Source organism: Haematobia irritans, chromosome 1 (genome assembly GCF_050003625.1).
Source record: "Haematobia irritans isolate KBUSLIRL chromosome 1, ASM5000362v1, whole genome shotgun sequence".
NCBI lineage: Eukaryota > Metazoa > Arthropoda > Insecta > Diptera > Muscidae > Haematobia > Haematobia irritans.
In genome coordinates this window covers 24192137-24211315 of record NC_134397.1, presented here as the reverse complement: position 1 = coordinate 24211315, position 19179 = coordinate 24192137, and the positions used below count along the sequence as shown (strand labels likewise).

Here is a 19179-nt window from a genome sequence, read left to right as displayed (position 1 = left end):
TTATAGTGTCCACACACGGACACGGAAGACTGTTTTTCATATGTTTGAATGTAAAAATTATATGTTTGGAACTCAAATTTTTCAACACAATATTTTTAAGTACAAGCATATAATGTTCATAAAATAGCATAACATGTTTGGGACATATATGTTAGAATATATTATGTTTGGGACATACAATTTTTGTAAATAAAGTATGCTTAGATGCAAACATATATTAATTTGGAAATAGTCTATAAACATATATGTGTTTAGAAAAAGAAACCTAGAGAGTATGCTGCAAGTAAAATAATGGAAGTAACCAATTGGCGCCTTAAAAATATATCCACGCAAAGAAAATTTCATTAAAAGTTTTTACTACCAATGTATGCCCTAAGGCGAAACATAATATGTTTGAACAATACAAACAATATTTTGCTTCCACCAATCCTGAAAATATATATGCCCAACATTTTCAGTGCAGAATACTTCGTTTCATTCCACAAAATTAAGACGAACCACGTACTTAAAATATGAAATTAGCCACTGCTGAATTGCACTAGGGTAAGCGGGTGCTTCTTCTATCGCTTACCTCCTGTTAAGAAGAGTTGTTTGTGTATTTGATCACGACTTCTTACGAACTATGTAGCAAGTAACGATTTCATGCTCTCCACACAGTGTTGCCAACTCCCCAAGGCCAAAAAGCACCAAACAAATACTATAAATTCTAACCATAGAATGAAGCCGCCGAGTCGCGCCGCCGATTTTAGCCGTCGCCGACCCGTTTTTAGCAGTCGACGCCGCCGCCGAATATGTCGACTCATCTCGACTCAAATTTAGCCGCCAATTAATCTAAAATATTGATTTATATCAGAAAAATTTAATAATATTTGTTATAGTTTTTGCCAAAATTTTGAACTTTCCACTTTTAATCAATTAGTATCAAGTTGCTATAATAGTTTTACAAAAATTTAGCTCAAAAAATTTGAATGAAATGTAAATTTGATTGTAAGATTGGTTGTACAACTAATCACATTACAATTGGGAAAACTTCAAATTGATTTTATAATAGATAATTTTGCGCCGCCGAACAGACAATTTTTTATCGGCTTAGCCGTCAAGCCGCCGCCGCCGGAGGCAAAAATTTAGTGTTAGCCGCCGCCGACAAAAATGGGTCGGCTTCATTCTCTGATTCTAACATACCACCTTCCACCACAAAATCGAAAATTAAATGCTCTACTACTACAAAAAAAAAACAAAAAAAAAAAAAAAAAAAAACTTCTGAAGATGTATTATAGAACTTTTGTGAATTGAATTTCAAAAAGTTAAGGTGGGTATTAAGATCGAGTTTAGCCGCTAAAATATAAAATAGCCATTTTTTCACAATTACTTTTCTTTAATAAATCATTTTAAGGAATACAAACTTTGTGAAAATTTGCTTTTGGCTATTCCCCATCAAAGTTATAATAAAATTTGCAGCAAATATGCATAATTTTACGCCCATTTTTACTGAGACAGTTTTCACTTTAGCGGCAAAACTCAAACTTAGTACTCACCATTATGAACCGCTATTCAAGTATACACCTTGATCAGTTTTAATGCTTTCGTCCAATTCATTTTGATCAGTGATGTTTTTCAACTTTCAAAATATTAATATATGGAAGGAGTCTATTGCTTATTTCAGTTGTGCGTGCTTTTGTGAATTTAATACAAACGTTTTTAATGACATCTTTACCAAATTCAAAAATTCGACACTCATCGCTCTACTTTCCTACAGAATACCCTAAATAACAATATTAATTAAAAAATAATCAATACCAACTTCATAACAATCAAATTCTATATTTGGCAATAAATTTGAGTTTCTTCGGCTCTTGAAAGTCTAGTCAAAATTTTTGTATCAATTAAACTTAATACTGTTCAAAATAAAAAAGCACTAAATGAAAATGCCAGAAAGCACCAAGTTGGGGCTTTTTTTGAAAAGGCACTAAAAATGCAATTTGGTGCTTTTTAGAAATCAAAAAGCACTAAATTTGGTGCTAAAAGCACCAAATTGGCAACACTGTCTCCACATCCATATTTTGTGCTTCTGAAATTCATACATAGAAGAAGCGCCTTTAAATGGGACATTTTTTTATAAATTCAGCGATGATAAGTGGTGCTTGACTTTTCTTCCTTTACAAAGCTGCATGCAAGCAAGTTTTTTACTGTGATGTTTTTACTTATATCTTAAAGGCTAACAAAGAATTCAATTTCATTGAACATCGCGGATTTATATTAATATTATTATTAACTATTTATTTGACTTATGTAACTATTGTGTTTGATTCTTTTATTAAAAAATTAATTGAAATTTTTGTAAATTAAATTCTAATTGAAAAAATATTGAAGAGATATCTGAAATTTCGATTAACCCATTTATCTCCAACAAGTTTTTTTTTTTAATTTCAACATGCACCACTATTTGAGATCACTTTCTACACCCCAAAAATCTTTCTTTCTCCGATATTTTATACCAACAAAGTTCTTTTTTTATTAAAATTGTTTACAACACCCTCAAAAAAATCGCTTCTGTAACATATACCCCAAACACATTTTGCTTCAAGCATATATATTTTCAGGATTGATCCAAACAAAATATTGTTTGTATTGTTTTACCTTAGGGCATACACTGGTAGAAAAAAATGTAATGACATTTTCTTTGTGTGGATATATATTTAAGTGGTCATTTGGTTACTTCTATTATTTTACTTGCCGCATACTCAGGTCTCTCTTTCCAAAGACATATATGTTTGTGGGCTATTTCTAAATTAATATATGGTTGCATCTAAGCATATTACATTTACAAACATTTTATGTCCCAAACATAACATGTTCTAACATATTAACATATATGTCCCAAACATGTCATGCTAGTTTATGAACATTATATGCTTGCACTTAAAAATATTGTGTTAAAAAATTTGAGTTCCAAACATATAATTTTTATACCCAAGCAAATGAAAAACAGTCGTTTTCGTCCGTGAATGAACTTTGTTGGCTTGAAAAAAAAAACAATTTTAACAAACCAAATAAAGAAATATTCGTTTGTCTAAAATTTCATTTTCGAGATAAAAAAAAATAATTTTTTTCTGTGTATATGGTTCACATTCTTTTTGAAGAACTTTTGCTGTCAAAAACACTTTACATAACAGTTTGTTGAACTCATATCTGTAATAAAATCCAGTATTCCATGATCATGTTTCACACTGCCAACTGAGTTAATCTATTGTTGAATAATAATAAGAAAAAAAAACTTCTTCAATAATCGAATTGACATCGATAAAAGAAAAACAATCGTAAAGAATTTATACAACGCACTTTATTGAATTTCAATGACTCGGAAAATGTTTATGACAGCATGTTGATTACAATGGAACGATCGCAATTAATAACAATTACCACACAGCCAATTCAATACACATATGGGGAGGCACTCTCAAGTATTTGTTAAGAAGAACCCCTTTCTGTAAAGTAGATGATCCCAGTACTTAGTCAAAAAAACAACAAAACTAATGATTATGAGAGAAGGGTGTTTTGTGGAGATCCTAAAAACACTTACATCTCACACCACGGAGAATATGCGGCTTATACAATGATCATGAAAATAATACAAATGAAAATGTGAGTTGTGAGAGAGAGAGAGAGAGAGCAAGAGTAGTATTTTTCAAGAGCACACCACCAAAACCATCTCATCAAATGTCACCTAACCACAAGAAATATACGAAGCGGTGGAAAAAACAAAATACCAATAAAAATGTCTATACAACAGCAAGGGTTTTTTGTTCGTTGGAGAGCGGCGTCATAATAAAAACAAACAAAAACAAGTTATCTGCGGACTTTTCTCATTTGGAGACTTTGTCAGTGAGATGGGGAGAGATAGAGTGTAAACAAAACTAATCGTCAAGCAAACCGAAAGAAGAGAATGCTTCGAATTGACACATCAGATAAAGCGAAAATGGCCAAACGAGAATACAATAATAATGGAAAGACAACAAACAACACCGGATCAAATGTATATGAAAAGCAAACGTGAACTATAAAAACAAAAAAACGAAGAAAACATGTAAAAAAAAAATGAAATCACATTAAGCAAATAATGCAAAGTAAGTCGGGCATACTCTTGACGATTGGGAATTTCTTTTAAGCCTGAAAATAAGACTTTGTTCATCTCTGATTTTTTTAGGGTTCAAGTTTGAATTATTAACCTTAAACAAAAACTTGTTTAAATTACTTTGCCATCATATTTTTTCGTCTTCTTTTGAAATTTCTGGGAAAGTAATTTGCAAAAATTACCTTAGCCTAAAGTATGCCTTTTTTGTTGTTTCATTGTTTTTATGATATTTTTTGTTTTGTTGGATCCACAAGTTCAAGAGTTATGGTCTCCACCACCGGCATAAACCCTAAAGAAAAGTGCTGCAAGTTTTTTTTTTTTTTTTATGAAGTCCATTTTATGCATCGTCTTCTTGACGGCATACAAGTTTGGGTTACATGCAAGTGAATGTGATTGCCTTCTTGTATTAAAGAATCCAACCGGTTTGGTCTTTGACGATGATATTTGTACAGTGGGATATACCAAAAAGGGTTAACTTTAAATTTTACTGTAACGGAGAGGGGATAATCCACAGCTGAAAAACTTTTTGAGCGAAGATGGGATTGAATCCATGGCACTTTGTATGGCAATCAGTAAAGATTTTTTTGGTCATTTCAAAATAGCAATGCCATAAAAGAGAAGTCACTTTGTCCTAGCTTATCACAAAGACGTTTATTCCTCTCAGAAGTCATGCCTATATTATGTACAAATTTGAGAGGTGTCCACATTTGAGAGTATCCATGTTTTGGAGGTTTAAAATGTATTTTCACTAAACGCCTCGTAAAGCTATAAAATATCAACTCGAGTGTATTTTTTCGGAGATTTTGATAAGGTATTGTCAATTAGGGACATATAGTAAACCCCATATTTAATATTACAACAAAAAATTGAAGTTCTTCCAAAGGCACAACTTTAAAAGTACTTCCAAAAATGTCCTCACAAATATGTTCTTTATTTTAACTACACAGCAAGTTCTTTTAATGAAGTTTTTTTATAAATCGCTTTTGTCACATTTTTATACCCTCCACCATAGGATGGGGGTATATTAACTATGTCATTCCGTTTGTAACACATCGAAATATTGCTCTAAGACCCCATAAAGTATATATATTCTGGGTCGTGGTGAAATTCTGAGTCGATCTGAGCATGTTCGTCCGTCCGCCCGTCTGTTGAAAACACGCTAACTTCCGAACGAAATAAGCTATCGACTTGAAACCTGGCACAAGTAGTTGTTATTGATGTAGGTCGGATGGTATTGCTAATGGGCCACATCGGTCCATAATTATATATAGCCCCCATATAAACCGATCCCCCGATTTGGCTTTCGGAGCCTCTAAGAGAAGCAAATTTCATCCGATTCGGCTGAAATTTGGTACATGGTGTTAGTATATGGTCTTTAACAACCATGCAAAAATTGGTCCACACCGGTCCATAATTATATATAGCCCCCATATAAACCGATCACCTGATTTGACCTCCGGAGCCTCTTGGAAGACCAAAATTCATCTGATTCAGTTGATATTTGGTACGTGGTGTTAATATATGGCCTCAAATACCCATGCAAAAATTGGTCGAAATCGGTCCATAATTATATATAGCCCCCATATAAACCGATCACCAGATTTGACCTGCGGAGGCCCTTGGAAGAGCAAAATTCATCCGATTCGGTTGAAATTTGGTACGTGATGTTAGTATATGGTATCCAACAACCATGCAGGAATTGGTTCATATCAGTCCATAATTATATATAGCTCCCATATAAACCGATCCCCAGATTTGACCTCCGATGCCTTTTGGAGAAACTAAATTCATCCGATCTGGTTGAAATTTGGTACGTGGTGGTAGTATATGATATTTAACAACCATGCCAAAAGTAGTACATATTAGTCCATTATCCATGGTGGAGGGTACGTAAGATTCCGAACTTACGGCCATATATACTTGTTAAAGGGTAATTTAAACATTTTTTGTTTCAAACAGACTAAGAATTAATAAAATTGTATAAATTATTAAAATTTTGTGGAAAAAATGTTAAATCCATTCAGTAAAAATTGCGAACTGTGAAAATATCTGTGAAAATATCTGAGGACCAGCATTAGAATGCATTAAAATCATAAACAATTATGAAAATTATTTATTTGCCAATATTATAATTTTTTAAATTCACATCCAAAACACAGAAATCGGATAACGCCTTAAGAAGTGATGCAAATTCAGGACAACGGGAGATGAAATGGTGGATATTTGTCCTATGACAAGCCTACATTAAATTCATCGCTTTTGCGCCAATTTTGCACCACTTGCGAATCCAAAAAGAATATTTTCACTACGTTTTTGGGGACGCTTCTTCGGTTAAACGATAGAGTAATCTCTATTGCAGTTTTAGTAAATTCTTCCTCGTAAATTCACTGATACACTCAACCTTTGTATGGCTTCTCGTCATCGATTTCTATAATCTACAGCAAAACCTGATAAGAGGTGATTATGAAAAAATAAAACAAAATCACCTAATTTATTTTCCAATATTAATGCAAATTTAATGACAAATAATTTCTTATCTTATATTGTTTGTCTAGTAGCTGTGCAATAACGCAAAAAAAAAACGGAGATGACTTTTGGATTTTAAACACAAGCCAGAAACAAATATAGTGGAAAATTTAACTAAAAAATTAAATAGTTCATATTTTCCTAAAATTTGAGAGGCTTTCTTAAATTGAGTTCATAAGTCTCTCAATTTGTAACATGTTGCAATTAGAAAATTATTTTAGTTAAAATTTTCTAAAATAAACCTACATTTTCTTTCATGGTGGGTTCACTTTTTTTGGTGTACTGTAGTAATTTTATTTGTTAAAAAAATTAGTAAAACAAACTATAATTTTTTCTCACTTTAGTAAATTGATATCTCACCATAGTAAAAAGTTTGGGTTTCGAACAGCCCTTTTATATATTTTAGCGTTAATTAAAAACAAAACTAAACAAGTATATACTGCCGTAAGTTCGGCCAGGCCGAATCTTATGTACCCTCCACCATAGATTGCGTAGAAACTTCTACTAAAGACTGTCATCCACAATCGAATTACTTGGGTTGTGGTATCTTAAATCGTTTTCTAAATTGTCGGTTAGTCCATACGTGGTATATATTAGACAAAAAAGGTATGTGTAGGTAAGTCTACAAATAATTACGAATCGATATGGACTTTTTGCACGATACGTAAAGAGCCAGAATTGAAATATGGGGGTCGCTTATATGGGGGCTATATACAATTATGAACTTGATATGGACCAATTTTTGTGTGATTGGGGATCGATTTATCTGGGGGCTATATATAACTATAGACCGATATAGACCTAGTTAGGCATGGTTGTTAACGGCCATATACTAGCAAAACATGTACCAAATTTCAACTAACTCGGATGAAATTTGCTCCGCCAAGAGGATCGATTTATATGGGGGCTTTATAACATATGTTTATGGACCGATATGGACCACTTTTGGCATGGTTGTTAATATCATATACTAACACCACGTACCAAATTTCAACCAGATCGGATTTTGCTTCTCCAAAAGGCACCGGACGTCAAATCTGGAGATCTGTTTATATGGAGGCTATATATAATTATGAACTGATATGGACCAATTCCTGCATGGTTGTTAGAGACCATATACTAACACCCCCTACCAAATTTCTACCGCATCGGTAAAATTTTCTTCTCTTAGAGGCTCCGCAAGCCAAATCTGGGGATAGGTTTATATGGGGGCTCTATATAATTATGGACCGATGTGGACCAATTTTTTCATAGTTGTTAGGGACCATATACTTACACCATGTACCAAATTTCAGCCTAATCGGAGGAAATTTGCTTCTCTTAGAGGCTCCGCAAGCCAAATCTGGGGATGGGTTTATATGGAGGCTATATATGATTATGGACCGATATGGACCCTTTTTTGCATGTTTGTTGAATACCATTTACTAACACCATGTACCAAATTTCATCCGGATCGGATGAAATTTGCTTCTCTTAGAGGCTCCGCAAGCCAAATCGGGGGATCGGTTTATATGGGGGCTATATACAATTATGGACCGATGTGGACCAATTTTTGCATGGTTGTTAGACACCATATACTAACATAATGTACCAATTTCATCCGATCCGATTGAGGATCCGCAAGCCAAATTTGGGGGTCCGTTTATATCGGGGCTATACGTAAAAGTGGACCGATATCGCCCATTTGCAATACCATCCGACCTACATCAATAACAACTACTTGTGCCTATTTTCAAGTCGATATCTTGTTTCGTTCGGAATTTAGCGTGATTTCCACAGACGCAGGGACGGACATCGCTGGATCGACTCAGAATTTCACCACGACCCAGAATATATATACTTTATGGGGTCTTAGAGCAATATTTCGATGTGTTACAAATGGAATGACAAAGTTAATATACCCCCATCCTATGGTGAAGGGTATAAAAAATGAGTAGAACAAACTATAATTTTTTTCTCACTTTAGTAAATTGATATCTCACCACAGTAAAAAGTTTGGGTTTCGAACAGCCCTTTTTATATATTTGGCGTTAATTAAAAAAAACTAAACAAGTATTTCAGACGGATCGGATGAAATGTGCTTCTCATAGAGGCCCCGCAAGCCAAATCGGGGGATCGGTTTCTATGGGGACTATATATAATTATGGACGGACATGGACCAAATTGTGCATAGTTGTTAGAGACCATATACTTACACCATGTACCAAATTTCAACCGGATCGGATGAATTTTGCTAAACGTAAAAGTGGACCGATATCGTCCGACCTACATCAATAACAACTACTTGTGCCTATTTTCAAGCCGATAGCTTGTTTCCTTCGGAAGTTAGCGTGATTTCCACAGACGCAGGGACGGACATCGCTGGATCGACTCAGAATTTCACCACGACCCAGAATATATATACTTTATGGGGTCTTAGAGCAATATTTCGATGTGTTACAAACGGAATGACAAAGTTAATATACCCCCATCCTATGGTAGAGGGTATAAAAAAGCAACCATGAAGTATAACGTTTTACTAAATTACGCAAAACAGTTCAGAATTTTTAAATTTTACCATAAAGCCCCACACCTTATGGGGCTAAAAACAATGTTCTCCCTTTCATCATTTTATACCACGGTACAAAGAGGTGAAGAATTGCATTTCAATGATGTTGCAGTTGTTATTGGGAGACGTATAAGTCGAATCCAGAAGACTGAATTGTTGGCGGTCGTAAGCAGTGACGACAATTGACTTGAAACCAAATACAATCTATTGAAAGGACAACCACCACCACCACACAACAATAACAACAAACACAAAATACAACAAGACCCCCGAAAAACAACAACAGGTAGTTGATATCAACTCATTTGTGGTATAACAGATCTCGTTCTCTTGCTCCCTCTCAAACATATCTCAATGCACACTCGCGTACTCTCTCCCTCCCATAAACCAATACACAGCTAAGCAACATTACCATTTCACAGGTCAAGGTAAAGGTTTTTTCTCTAATTAAAGATTGGTTGTTGGTTAAGAGAAAACCAAAAATTGCAAATAGGGAACCTGCATTCATTTATGAGTCATAGTAATACAGAAAAACAAACATGATACTTTCTTTAGAAAAATAGAACAACAATAACAGCAAAACAAAAAATAATATAAGAAATTAACAGGTGAAGTAATTCCATGCGATAGATAACCTCACCACCATACCAAATGGGTGAGTAAGTAAGATGGTGGTAACTATGGTGGCAATAGCGAAGTAATTAAGATTTTTTTCTATTGATTAGATTTGTGTGATTCGCTTTATTTTTCAATTTTATTTTGGGACATTTTTTGTTTGTTTTGGTATTCCAATTATGGTTATTGCGGGACCGCTCGCATAATATCCACTACCATTCGAAATACCAATCAATGACCATAAGCAAATATACACACAGGTAGACACATGATATACATAAACACACGCACACTCATAGATTGACACTCGAAATTGTTGGTTGTTTTCTTCAGTCAACCATGTTTGTATCATTCCACTTCACAGGCATCTCCCCTCACTCGTATGGCTTGTTGTGGGAGTTAAAACTATTTTGCACATATATGCCTTTTCCGCATTTTTTTCTTTAAGATTTTGTTAATATTTCCATAATTTACCATACACTGGAACACTATTTTTTCTATTATTCTCTTGAAGTATACCGACTTCAAAGCGTTGCTATATACCCGACCGATAAACCGCCCGTAAAAATGTTTGTTACCGTATTTAACCGCTTTCTTCGTTTTTATTTTTATTTTATTTCTATTTATTGAAGCTCTTTTTCAATTTCTTCTATCTATCATACATTGGTTTATATTTCATTTAAAGCAGAATTGTTGATTCTATTCACTCAAAATACCGATAAACGAAATAAAACTAACATAAGAAGAAATAAACACGTTCGTATTCGATCGCTCGCTCACTGATAACTGAATTGTGTTTAGTTAGTTTAATTGTCTCAAACTCCAATTGGCTCTGCGCCATGTCTTTCTTGTGTGTGTGTGTGTTTCATACCCCAATTTGTTCCTCCTTGTAGAATTTCTCCCATTGCTTGGTTTGAGTCTCCACAACGTGTTTGGGTGGGGGGTTTCAAGCCATGATTGCATATGTGGGGTTTGTGTCTTGGATTCAATTGTTAAGAGATATAAACAAATTGAGAGAAAGAGAGCATAAAGAAATCTTGCCTTCATTTGTAAACATAAAGCAATAGGCGAACACTTGTTTACGTGAATTTCTTAGTGGAAGGCATAAAAATACGTGACGGAGTATAGCGACATCTAACGGTGTTTGGTCAAATTAAAATCTATTCGAATTATATGGCGGAAAATGGAAAAGTAATCACGGTTGGTAGTAGATTTTTTACTGTTTGGTAGACTGGTAGAATTCTTGATGATTCCTCTCAAAATATGAAGTACTTCAAAAATTTTTCTATAGAAATAAATTTTTGTCACCATTTTCTATAGAAATAAAATTTTGTCACCATTTTCTATAGAAATAAAATTTTGACAAATTTTTTTACAGAAATAAAATTTTGACAAAATTTTTCATAGAAATAATATTTTGACAAAATTGTAAAGGGTGATTCTTTTGAGGTTAGGATTTTCATGCATTAGTATTTGACAGATCACGTGGGATTTCAGACATGGTGTCAAAGAGAAAGATGCTCAGTATGCTTTGACATTTCATCATGAATAGACATACTAACGAGCCACAACGTCGAATTTTCAGTGAATGGGCCCTAGAAAAGTTGGCAGAAAATCCGCTTTTTTATCGACAAATTTTGTTCAGCGATGAGGCTCATTTCTGGTTGAATGGCTACGTAAATAAGCAAAATTGCCGCATTTGGAGTGAAGAGCAACCAGAAGCCGTTCAAGAACTGCCCATGCATCCCGAAAAATGCACTGTTTGGTGTGGTTTGTACGCTGGTGGAATCATTGGACCGTATTTTTTCAAAGATGCTGTTGGACGCAACGTTACGGTGAATGGCGATCGCTATCGTTCGATGCTAACAAACTTTTTGTTGCCAAAAATGGAAGAACTGAACTTGGTTGACATGTGGTTTCAACAAGATGGCGCTACATGCCACACATCTCGCGATTCTATGGCCATTTTGAGGGAAAACTTCGGAGAACAATTCATCTCAAGAAATGGACCGGTAAGTTGGCCACCAAGATCATGCGATTTGACGCCTTTAGACTATTTTTTGTGGGGCTACGTCAAGTCTAAAGTCTACAGAAATAAGCCAGCAACTATTCCAGCTTTGGAAGACAACATTTCCGAAGAAATTCGGGCTATTCCAGCCGAAATGCTCGAAAAAGTTGCCCAAAATTGGACTTTCCGAATGGACCACCTAAGACGCAGCCGCGGTCAACATTTAAATGAAATTATCTTCAAAAAGTAAATGTCATGGACCAATCTAACGTTTCAAATAAAGAACCGATGAGATTTTGCAAATTTTATGCGTTTTTTAAAAAAAAAAAGTTATCAAGCTCTTAACAAATCACCCTTTACAAGAGTAGTTTAACCAACAGAGAATATACTTTTCCTCTTATGAAACAAGTATATACTGCCGTAAGTTCGGCCAGGCCGAATCTTATGTACCCTCCACCATGGATTGCGTACAAACTTCAACGAAAGACTGTCATCCACAATCGAATTAATTGGGTTGTGGTATCTTAAATCGTTTTCTAAATTGTGAGTTAGTCCATACGTGGTATATATTAGTAAAAATGGTATGTGTCTACAAATAATTACGAATCGATATGGACTTTTGTACGGTAAGTAGAGAGCCAGAATTGAAATATGGGGTCGCTTATATGTGGGCTATATACAATTATGAACTTGATATAGACCAATTTTTGTGTGATTGGGGATCTATTTATCTGGGGGCTATATATAACTATAGACCGATATGGACCTACTTAGGCATGGTTGTTAACGGCCATATACTAGCACAATGTACCAAATTTCAACTGACTCGGATGAAATTTGCTCCTCCAAGTGGCTCCAAAACCAAATCTCGGGATCGGTTTATATGGGGGCTATATATGATTATGGACTGATATGGACCACTTTTGGCATGGTTGTTAAATATCATGTACTAAATTCACGTACCAAATTTCAACCGAATCGGATGAATTTTGCTCTTCCAAGGGGCTCCGGAGGTCAAATCTGTGGATCGGTTTATATGGGGGCTATATATAATTATGGACCGATGTGGACCAATTTGTGCATGGTTGTTAGAGACCATATACTTACACCATGTACCAAATTTCAGCCAGATCGGCAGAAATTTGCTTCTCTTAGAGGCTCCGCAAGCCAAATCTGGGGATCGGTTTATATGGGGGCTATATATAATTATGGACCGATGTAGACCAATTTTTGCATGGTTGTTAGAGACCATATACCAACACTATGTACCAAATTTCAGCCGGATCGGATGAAATTTGTTTCTCTTAGAGGCTCCGAAACCAAATCGGAGGATCGGTTTATATGGGGGCTATATATAATTATGGACCTATTTCGACCACTTTTTGCATGGTTGTTAAAGACCATATACGAACACCATGTACCAAATTTCAGCCGGATCGGATGAAATTTGTTTCTCTTAGAGGCTCCGAAAGCCAAATCGGGGGATCGGTTTATATGGGGGCTATATATAATTATGGACCGATATGGACCAATTTTTGCATGGTTGTTAGAGACCATATACTTACACCATGTACCAAATTTCAGCCGGATCGGGTGAAATTTGCTTCTCTTATAGGGCCTGAAAGCCAAATTTGGGGGTCCGTTTATATGGGGGCTATACGTAAAAGTGGACCGATATGGCCCATTTGCAATACCGTTCGACCTACAACAATAACAACCACTTGTGCCAAGTTTCAAGTCGATAGCTTGTTTCGTTCGGAAGTTAGCGTGATTTCAACAGACGGACGGACAGACGGACATGCTTAGATCGACTCAGAATTTCACCACGACCCAGAATATATATACTTTATGGGGTCTTAGAGCAATATTTCGATGTGTTACAAACGGAATGACAAAGTTAATATACCCCCATCCTATGGTGGAGGGTATAATAAAATGCTGACAAAATTTTCTAGAGAAATAAAATTTTGACAAAATGGTCTATAGAAATAAAATTTTGACAAAATCTCCTTTAGAAAAAAAATTACGAAATTTTCTGTAAAAATAAAATTTTGACCAACATTTTTTGTAGAAATAAAATTTTGACAGAATTTTTTATAAACACAAAATTTTTACAAAATTTTCTATAGAAAAAAAATTTTGAAAAAATTTTCTATAGAAATAGAATTTTTACAAAATTTTCTATAGAAATAAAATTTTGACAAAATTCTCTATAGAAATAAAATTTATATTTAGTTTGATAACTAAAGTTCCTTTATTATTTTGTTTAGTCTGATTTTTAGTCGATTTAATTAAGAAAATAGTAATTGATATTAAAACCAACTTTCAACAGCAGTTGCACTGAATTTGCATCACTGCTTAAGGTGTGATCCAAATGCAGTGTGTTGAATGAATTTTGTGATATTTTCCAAATTATTAATTTTTATGATTTTTAATGCATTCTAACGCTTGTCTGTTTGCTCTTTCTTCCATACGTAATATTTTTGTGTCCAATGCATCTTGTATACTCATTTAATTCGAAATTCCGTTATCTGAGTAATTTCATGCCATTGAATTGAATTAAACAACGTTAAATATTGAACACATTCACTCTCAAAAACTAGCTGGGAGCAAAAGAGAGTAAAAAATAAACAAACGTTAAGAGACTTGGCAAACGGTAAAATGTAAACAATTCCCTGTAGGGTTGCCATATGTAGAGAAAGAGATTTTATGTATGTATATATTTTGTTATTGTAATTCTTGTAAGACAGTCTTTTTGACACATACTCATTTGTTTATACACTGATGAAAATAGTAGTTAACCCACAATAAATTCCAATAGCTGACGAAATTGTGCTCTTATAAATCCTATAAATTATATTACGGTAGGTGTTAAGAAATATCTTAAATATAACCCAGAGGAAAATATAGGAAATCTCTTGCCATACAGTTTTGAAAGAAAACAAGCTTATCTTAAATAAATAACGCACACATAAACTTGTTCAACAAAGAATATTTTGAAAAAATTGAAGAAAAAATTACGTTATTAGATACTTACTTATAAAGTGGCGACGATAATCATCATAACCCAAGATAATGGGAGCCGGAGTTGGAGGTGGTGATGGAAACTGCTCATAAAAAGTGGTGTCATATTCATAGACACTACCAGAGTATTCCCCAACATCATAATCGTACTCATAAGGTTCATACATAGTTCTTAGAGGGTGATATGAGGAGTAGGTGGGAGTTATTCGTTTTCCTTTTGTTCACAGATTAAATTTGAGAAATATTTTCAAATGGAGATAAGAAATTCTATGGTATTTAGATTTTGTTCAACTTTTGTTTTTGTCATTTAATTATCAAGAATAATTTTTTATAGATATTTGCTATTTGCTTTTTTCATCCTTTTTCTCCTTGTTTTTTAATTTTTATGATTATTTGTTCGTATTCACTTTCACTTATTTCTATTACATTTCTTTTCGATATTTTTAATTGGAATCCAGATAACTTTTCTCTTTTCTTTATTTGTTGACTTCATTTAATTTTCCCAATGGTATTCCTAATACTAAAGGCATACTTTTAGGCTTGTATTGGTTCTTCGTTTTTTTCTCAAGCAGAAATTCTCATAGCTAGGGTAATCTTACCGCCAATAAAATTAAATGGCAAAAATAATGGTTTATTGAAAAAGTTTTACAAAAACCCTGGGATTGGGTTCTAGTTTACTTTTTCGCCCTTTCTGCTTTTTTTGTAATATTGATTTGCATACATTAAGGCACTAGAGAAATATCTCAATTCTGATATACAATGCCATATAAATTGAAATATTGCTTATAATTTTATTTTTTTTTTTTCACCGAAGGAAAGCATATACTATTTTGTGTATTTTTTAGGAATATATGATTTATTTTAATTTAAATATAAAAATATCCGCAAAAAATCAAATCTCATAAACATTTTTCCACAAGTCACACTGACAATATTTCTTTCTATTTTTTTTATCATAAATTTACTGTATGATTAAAAAAAAAACAACAAAAAAAAATAAATAATAATTCTTGTAATTTAGAGAATATATATTTTTTTAGTTTTTTTTTTTTTTTATTCAAAAAGGAATTAATTTTTTAATCATTACGTTTTATACAACTTGATGAATAATTAACCATTTCAAATTAATCGTATACCATGACTAATTCGTTAAATATTCCCATGCGTATATACACGTGTACAGTAATTTCCTTGCCATTTTTGTATGGTGAATCTTTTTGGCATATTAAAATGGGAAAACCTTTTGGTTTTTGGTTTTTTGGCTTTCAGCTTTTCTTATTTCCTTTTTAATTTGGCCATAATTCACTGAGAATGAGAAATTTGCAAACTTTTTTATTAGCAGTATTTGTTGTATGAGAGAAGTTTTTGAAATAAGTGTAAACTTTATTTTAAATTAACAAAAAGAAGGAATTTAATTTCATGGGAAAATTGTTAAAAATTTTAATTTTTATGATTATATGTACCAATGCATTTTCAGTTTAAAGCTTATATTTGTCATTTAATTATAATCGTATTTAGAAGGTAAAAATAAAAAGAAAATTTATGATTTGTTGCACAGAGAATGAAGCCGCCGATTTCAGCCGCCGACCAGGTTTTGCCAGTCGACGCCGCCGCCGAATATGTCGACACATCTCAACTGTAGCCGCCAATTCATCAACAAGTATATACGGCAGTAAGTTCGCCCAGGCCGAATCTTATGTACCCTCCACCATGGATTGCGTAGAAACTTCTATTAAAGACTATCATCCACAATCGCATTACTTGGGTTGCGGTAACACATGCCGATGGCAGGGTAGGTTATGTTAGGTTAGGTGGCAGCCCGATGTATCAGGCTCACTTAGACTATTCAGTCCATTGTGATACCACATTGGTGAACTTCTCTCTTATCTCTAAGTGCTGCCCGATTCCATGTTAAGCTCAATGACAAGGGACCTTCTTTTTGTAGCCGAGTCCGAACGGCGTTCCACATTGCAGTGAAACCACTTAGAGAAGTTTTGAAACCCTCAAAAATGTCACCAGCATTACTGTGGTGGGATAATCTACCGCTGAAAAACTTTTTGGTGTTCGGTCGAAGCAGGAATCGAACCCACGACCTTGTGTATGCAAGGCGAGCATGCTAACCATTGCACCACGGTGGCTCCAACATATGAAAAGGTAACATATCTTAAAACTTCTTAACATCGTTTTCTAGATTGTTAGTCCATACGGGGTATATATTAGAGGTGTGCACGTGACACGAAATAGTCGTGACTCACGAAACTTTTCATGATTTGTGCGTGAGTCACGCTCATGGCAACAGCGTGAGCGTGATTAACAAACCAAAATGTCTTGCGTGAGCGTGAGTCATGAAAATAATATTTTCGTGAGTGTGCGTGAGTAACGAATTACACTCACGAAAATATTCCTGCTCACCAACATAAAACGCTTAAGAGTTAAATTCAATTACAATTTTAGTGACACCTGGGATGTAAGAGTTTAATAACACTCTCGATTTTAATCAAGCTCATGTTTTCAGACACTTCGGTAAGGTAAATTAATCATAAAATTATTCGTGAGTTACGGTATTTTTCGTGAGTCACGACGTTTTCGTGCGTGAGTACAAATTTTCTTTTCGTGAGTGTGCGTGAGCGTGAGCCCTACCAAAAAATATCGTGCGTGAGTATGATTTTTCAGTCGTGAGTGTGCGTGAGCGTGAGTAAACTATTACTCACGTGCAAACCTGTAGTATGCATATTACAAAAAGGCCGATTAAATACGTATTTAATAAATTAGAAATTAAATTTGAACAAAATTTTCTACAGAAATAGAATTTTGACAAAATTTTTTATAGAAATAAATTTTGAACAAAATTTTCTATAGAAAAAAAATTTTCTATAGAAATAAAATTTGGACAAAAATTTCTATAGAAATAAAATTTTGACAAAATTTTCTATTGAAATAGAATTTTGACAAAATTTTCTATAGAAATAAAATTTTGACAACATTCTCTACATAAATAAAATTTTGACAACATTTTCTACAGAAATAGAATTTTGACAAAATTTTTTATAGAAATAAATCGTGGACAAAATTTTCTATAGAAATAAAATGTTGACAAAATTTTCTATAGAAATAAAATTTTGACAAAATTTTCTATAGAAATAAAATTTTGACAAAATTTTCTACATTCAGTCGACGCTCTGTTTAACGAATATCCTATTTAGCGAAAATCCAATTTAACGAACGTCAAAATTCCTAGCATTGAGTATTCTAAATAACGAACGGTTGAGCAAAATTTACGTTCGATTTAACGAAAACGGTTTTAATCTTAAGACAATTACAACAAAAAATCAGCAATATTTGATGGTTGGGAGAATGGTTTAAGTCCTTCGGGAATGTTCACAAAGTACGGCATTCCCAAGATATTTAGATCCCGTCAAATGGACATGACCTGAATACTGGTGTATATAGGACGCGTTAGGAAGATGTTACTACGAACACTATCTATATCTTGTCCAGCTTTAAACCGGGGACTAGAAACAAATTATGTAATTCGTCTAGGGCTATGGTCACACTAGGCAAATATTTGACCAAAATGAGTGTCAAAAAATTTTCCACAACCATTTTCCAATCATCTGAATACCGTTTTTTTGAAAATAATCCTACTATGATGGTGTATATCCAACATCAGCTAATGAATTTAGCTGGTATGGCTGTGGCGAAGGATTCATTTTTGATTTCTGTCAAATATTTGCCCAGTGTGACCATAGCATAAGAAGTTAGAGCACACATCAAAGCGAATATTGGCCTCACGAGACAAATTCATCAGTTTTAAGGATTATTTATTAATAGTTTTAAGTGCCTCTGTAGTAGGGGTGTGCACGTGAGTAATATTTTACTCACGCTCACGTACACTCACGACGGAAAAATCTTACTCACGCACACTCACGAAAAGAAAATTTGTACTCACGCCCGAAAATGTCGTGACTCACGAAATATACCGTGACTCACGAAAAATATCGTGACTCACGAAAAATGTCGTGACTCAGGAATAGTTTTATTAGTAATTTACCTTAGCGACGTGTCTGAAAACATGAGCATGATTAAAATCGAGTGTTATTAAACTCCTAACATCCCAGGTGTTGCTAAATATGTAAATGAATTTAACTCGTAAGCCTTTTATGTCCGTGGGAGGGATTATTTTCGTGAGCGTGTTTTTCCGAAATTCGTTACTCACGCACACTCACGAAGAAATTATTTTCGTGACTCACGCTCACTCACGACGTTGCCATCAGCGTGACTCACGAAGATTTTCGTGAGTCACGACAATTTCGTGTCACGTGCACA

At 34.0% G+C, this 19179-nt stretch overlaps 1 protein-coding gene across 8 annotated transcripts in view; it reads right to left on the bottom strand.

Moving 5' to 3' along the window:
• The window catches only part of Dys (Dystrophin), a 913182-nt gene extending 898048 nt beyond the window's left edge, over window positions 1–15134 (bottom strand). For 2 of the 8 annotated variants that reach the window (XM_075289610.1, XM_075289612.1), the window contains exon 1: window positions 14867–15116. In XM_075289610.1, the coding sequence (XP_075145725.1) occupies window positions 14867–15020 (154 nt within the window). In that variant the 5' untranslated portion in view covers window positions 15021–15116. Of the gene's footprint in view, window positions 1–10295; window positions 10583–14866 lie in introns of those variants that run through there. The other 6 variants (XM_075289613.1, XM_075289609.1, XM_075289607.1 and 3 more) reach the window with 6 other exon arrangements.
• Between the last annotated feature and the right edge of the window lie 4045 nt (window positions 15135–19179).